This window comes from Sinocyclocheilus rhinocerous, unplaced genomic scaffold (assembly GCF_001515625.1).
Source record: "Sinocyclocheilus rhinocerous isolate Xijiao unplaced genomic scaffold, SAMN03320098_v1.1 scaffold415, whole genome shotgun sequence".
Lineage (NCBI taxonomy): Eukaryota > Metazoa > Chordata > Actinopteri > Cypriniformes > Cyprinidae > Sinocyclocheilus > Sinocyclocheilus rhinocerous.
The window spans coordinates 508,688-514,687 of record NW_015646373.1 but is presented as its reverse complement, the minus strand read 5'-3'; the positions used below and the strand labels follow the sequence as shown (position 1 = coordinate 514,687).

Sequence of the window (6,000 nt, the reverse complement as noted above, 5' to 3'; positions counted from 1 at the left end):
CGTTGGCTGCGTTGCTTCATAGAATGTTATTATAGTGTTAGGGGAGGGGCCATGATCGGTGGCTCCAGTGCGTCATCGACAGTTATTATAGTGTTAGGGGAGGGGCCATGCTCGGTGTCTCCAGTGCGTCATCGACAGTTATTATAATGTTAGGGGAGGGGCCATGCTCGGTGGCTCCGGTGCGTCATTGACAGTTATTATAGTGTTAGGGGAGAGGCCATGATATCGGTGGCTCCAGTGCGTCATCGACAGTTATTATAGTGTTAGGGGAGGGGCCATGATCGGTGGCTCCAGTGCATCATTGAGCCACCGTTTTAGCCCCGCCCAAAAAAAATCCTGAAAACAGAATTGGTGAAAAACTGTTTAACGGTCTAACTCCACTATTCAGTACTACAGAATTCACAATCTTTGTAATGTGTTTCAGCAATACATTTGTAACATTTATAATGCGTTTAGAAACAATTGTCAGAATTGACTTTACAGGGATTTTAATATAATTTTTTATAAAATTGTAATTTAAAAAAAACAAATTTATAAGTTAGTTTTCATTTCTATTTTTAAATTATCCATGGAATTTAGTGCAGTTTTTGTTCACTATATCATTGTTAGCTGTAGCTTAGTTTTAGTATTTCCAGCATTTACTAGTTTAAATTTATTCAATTTAGTTTTTATTTATAGTTTTGGTATTTATTTAGTATTTAGTAATTATAGTTTTAGTATTTAAAAGCCTTCAAAAGTATTACACTACTGTTCAAAATGTTGGGTCAATAAGGTTTTATTTTTAATGTTTTTGAAAGAAGTCTCTAATGCTCACCAAGGATGCAGTAACTGTGTAATAGTCTTACAATATAAAATACGTTTTGTATTTTATAATTTTGTGGAAAGCATGATATATATTTTTTTTTCAGAATTCTTTAATAAATAGAAAGTTCAAAAGAACACAATTTCATTGAAATAAAAATATAAAAGTCTTTACTGTCACTTTTGATCAATTTAATGCATCCTTGCTAAAAAAAATTATTTCAAATAAAAAAATAAATAATTACTAACCCCTAACTTTTGTACATTAGTGTAAACTAAACTAGCATTATTAAATAATTAAAATTTTCAGTCTAATGTTATTGCTATATAGAGACAGTATCATGTTTAATGCAGATGGCATTTATAATATACATACCATCTATCAAATATAAACATTTATTTATATTTTATAGCTCTTTTTTATTTCACTTGTGTTAGTTTTGGAGTCATGAAAATGTATTTAGTTTAGCCCGTTTTTCACAGCCAGTTTTTATTTTTATTCCAGTTGGCAAAATCATTTTAATTTAGCTTTAGTTTTCATGATATTGACACTGATTCCAGTGCAGAATAACTTACCCAGTGAAATCTGCTGAGTACATGCCGTAGTCAAACACATAGGCTCTTGTGACCTGGCAGAAACAGAGATATCCCAGCGTAACCACAAAGCAGTATCTATGGAGAAGAATGCAAAAGATGGGAAAACTTAGAAACAGTGAATCCGGAAACAAAAAAGATGTTGTTTGGTACAAAATACCACATATTACTCCATTTCAGCAGTATGTATATTGTGGGTACAATGCAAATGTAATGTATGCAAAATGTGCAGTATACAACACACTGTGTGGAATACTGTCTCCCACAATTCAATGCACTGAACCTGACTTTCCATTTCCTGCATGACAAATGACTAGTGAAACGTCTGCTTGCTCGTGCCCATCTGTTTTTAACTCGCATGCACTTTTTGCACGATGCAATTTATAAAATAAAAATTATGTTTTTGTAGACTTTTCCAGTCTTGAGTGGATCAGTGTACGGTTAGCCACTCTCTTGTTCATTTTCAAGTATCCCATTGGCTCTACGCACCTGCAGTAAAAGGACATTTTTTTCCTGTTTGGAGTGCTACAATTTTCTCAAGTTTGACAAATAACTAGTCAAATAATAAATTATATATAATTATGAAATTATACATTCTAAAAAAAAAATATATATATATGTCCACTTCGCAGGGCACTTACGGTCACATAAGACAATGCTTGAATGCTGCTGCCTGAACAAGAGTCCTCCTTACTGAAGTTCAAAGTGTCACTATCTTGTGAACGCGCTGGCGGATCTCCACCAAATTCGGGGGATCCCTTCAGCTCAAGGAGCCCTCTCGATCGCCACCCTCCGCACGTCGGTAGCCCCCGGGATTACTTGATCGGTCGGTACCGAACCACGAATTTATCCACCCGTAACTCACAAACCCCGGGCAGTATGTATATTGTGGGTACAATGCAAATGTAATGTATGCAAAATGTGCAGTATACAACACACTGTGTGGAATACTGTCTCCCACAATTCAATGCACTGAACCTGACTTTCCATTTCCTGCATGACAAATGACTAGTGAAACGTCTGCTTGCTCGTGCCCATCTGTTTTTAACTCGCATGCACTTTTTGCACGATGCAATTTATAAAATAAAAATTATGTTTTTGTAGACTTTTCCAGTCTTGAGTGGATCAGTGTACGGTTAGCCACTCTCTTGTTCATTTTCAAGTATCCCATTGGCTCTACGCACCTGCAGTAAAAGGACATTTTTTTCCTGTTTGGAGTGCTACAATTTTCTCAAGTTTGACAAATAACTAGTCAAATAATAAATTATATATAATTATGAAATTATAAAAGCGTTTCATCCAGGTCGCCAGTAGCAAACAATGGAGCGCGCGCAGCTGGACAAACTAAGTAATTACACCATTTCAAGCATTTTATCTGCGTTATATGTTCTGTAAAAAAAATTTCATATCGGCGGCATATTCGCCGATACCAATATATCGGCGACAAGCTCACATCGGCCGATAATATCGGCAAAACGATATATCGGTCGGGGTCTAATATATATATTATATAAAATATATATATATATATATATAACATGTTCAGGACAAACAAGGGATCCATGAACAACTACCACAAAATAAAAAAAAATAAAATAAAAACAAATAAAAAAAACAGCTGTGGATCATCCAGGTAACAACACAGTATTAAGAATCATATTTATACATACATATATATATGTGTGTGTGTGTGTGTGTGTGTGTGTGTGTGTATTTCATCAGTATGTTTTCTCTTTGATGGTTAATTTAAATGCAGGAAGAAATGTTAATTATCCCCACAAACAAATGTAGCAAGAGGCACCACCTATCTTAAAATAGCCCGAGCCCCCACTTTGTAGGAAATAGCTCACATTTGATATCTGGTATTATACATGATCATTTATGTGAGCTATTTGCATACTACAATAAATTTATGAGTGGAGAGAGAGTGATCAAGGCTGCTCTGTTACATCGTTGCCTAAAGCAGCATGTTAGAACAACACTATCAAGGCTCGAGCCATTATTTCAACTCGGCTTATTAATTTCCTCCCACAATCCGCATATTAACCATCAAAAAGAAGATTACAGCCACTAAAAGTTCTGAATCAAAAATTGTCAAGTCCCCTGATTCCTCACTAGGCAATAGTGGGCAAATTCTTGGCCTTCTAGTTTCAGTCCTTGCCTCTAACAAAGCTGGTTTAACATGCCTACAGTCCCACTCGTAGTATTTAGAGGCAGTGCCTGCTCCGTCTCAACACTAGGCCCTTCATCAGGGCTATGAGTAACACTGTGTGTACTATGAAGACCTTCTTCTGTTCAAGCGTTCTGTAGGATGATTGTGTGATGTTTTTTTCTGGTTGTACAAGGAACATTGTACAGTTAGGAGATGGACTGTGATGCAGAATGGTAGTGGGTCAGTCAGTTTACTTAAAGGGGACATATGCCTCACAAATCCAAAGTATACTAAAAATGGAAATTTAAAGGGATAGTTACCCAAAAATGAAAATTACCCTATGATTTACTCACCCTCAAGCCTTCCTAGGTGTATATGACTTACTTCTTTCAGATGAATATGTAAGCTCCGGGGAGAAGAAAGTCATATTCACCTAGGATGGCTTGAGGATGAGTAAATCATGGGGTAATTTTCATTTTTGGGTGAACCTATGGCTTTAAGTAGGTTTTCAAATTGTGCATCCTTGAATGTTTTTTTTTCCTGATAATATTGCCCACAACCTCAAAACAAAATAGTGGTTCTCCCCTTTGGACTTGTTCAGTAATGAATTCCAAGGTAATGGATGTAAATTATAACGCTAACATGCACACACAAACAGTACATGACAAGGGGCTCTGTGGTATCAACATGATGTGTAGGATGATGCGTAGGATGTCTCAACACTGGTACACTGTTTTAATGCATGCACAAAATTATGTAAATTCAGATGTTGTCTAAACTGTCATTCAGACATGTATTCGTATTGATGTTAGAAACATAAATATACAATACTAAAAATATTAGATTACTAACTTGGCATACCATGATAAATAGCATCGACTGACTTCCTCAAACCAGCGTAGATTAATTCAAAACAGAGGTCATTACATACAGAGGTCTTAAAGGTACAGTAGCCAAAACAGCTTGTTTAAAAGAATACAGAGAGGGTGGAAAATGTTCATGTCACTGTTTTAGGTGCAAACATACTTGACAAACATTATGGATAAAAAAGAACATGAAATGTGATTAGTGAATGTGTTTAAAATCTACTACATTGGCCAGGATGTTAACAGTCAGAAAAATGTTATGTAACAAAACAAAGGGTGAGAATGATGTAGGATTTAGCTTTACGTCTCTATGTAGTCATTTCCCATAGTGAGCGCTGTCAATAGTAATCATGGAGACAGGACAACCACAGCAACAATCCAGAAACAAATATACAGTGAGTAGCTGCCAGTAATTATATCAAAACTGATGCCAAAAAAGTGATCTGTGCACACAGATCTTTTTCATAATCACACTGGCTTTCAGCCAAAAAAACAAAACAAAGGAAAAAAACACAACAAACAAAACAAAACAAAAACACTTTATACTTAAATTAAAAAATATATTTCATTAAAAAATACATTTTAAATAAATATACACAGAAAATCTACAAGAAATCCATCTCTTCCCCATACCGTCTTTGCTCTGATATTGTGCTTTTCAAGAACTCACATACTACATTAGCTTTTCTATAAATATACATTTACACTATTCATCTCTCATAAGACAGACAAGAGCTCCAGTGACCCGTGATGAGGGCAGCTCTCTCTCTCTCACACACACACAAACACACACTCTTTCTCTCCTGGTTCTATTTTCATTTGTCAATAACCGCCGCACACAGTCTCAAGATGATAATTTATATAGGTGAGACACAGAGGTGAGGTGTTATAAGCAGCTGTTAGATGGGGTCTCGTCTACACCATAAAACCCTTCTCTCACATGCTTGAGTGAAAACATATTAAAGCAATAAATCACATCATAAAATTGTCATTTTTAATGAAATGGGGGACAGTCACACCATTGTGCAATAGAACAAGACCTGAGAGTACAACCTTCCGCTAAATCTTTTTAACTCCCCGAGCAGAAGTTAACGGCACGCAGTTTTAGAGGGTGGTGTTGTGTTGTGTATGATTTCAGGTATTTCACATGGGACTGAACCTGAAATCAGGACATCTGTTTAAACGTTTACCATACTCCATTTAATCTTTATAGAGTCCTGAAGTTTCCTGAACTTCACAGTGATGCTCACAGAAACAAGCTGTCAAGAAATACACATCCATAAGAGCTCTAAAGGTACATTCACACCTACAGTAATTTAATCGCTGAAGGTCGCCAAGTTGCTGTATGTGCTTTAAAGTTGTTCTCTAGTAGGAGTTTATGCTGGTCCAACTCTGTCAGGAGGCAGATCACGTGAAAGTCACTGTGTGCTATCTTACTGGCCGTCTCCGTATTGCTATCCCTGCTGAGCATTGTTGTAACGCCAACCAATGTCAATCGCATGCGATGTTTAACGCGCATCTTGTCAGTAAAGCCGCTTCTGTAATCAGCGGTAAATCTCCATCACGTGCGGGCTTTCACATTGAGTA

The 6,000-nt window shown here is 36.4% G+C and overlaps 1 protein-coding gene across 1 annotated transcript in view; it reads right to left on the bottom strand.

Annotated features, from left to right (window-relative positions):
* LOC107707682 (membrane-bound O-acyltransferase domain-containing protein 2-like) overlaps nt 1–6,000 on the bottom strand; it is a 62,482-nt gene that overhangs the window by 25,292 nt on the left and 31,190 nt on the right. Inside the window, exon 4 of the mRNA XM_016511772.1 lies at nt 1,378–1,473. Within this exon, the coding sequence (XP_016367258.1) occupies nt 1,378–1,473 (96 nt within the window). The remainder of the gene's footprint in view (nt 1–1,377; nt 1,474–6,000) is intronic.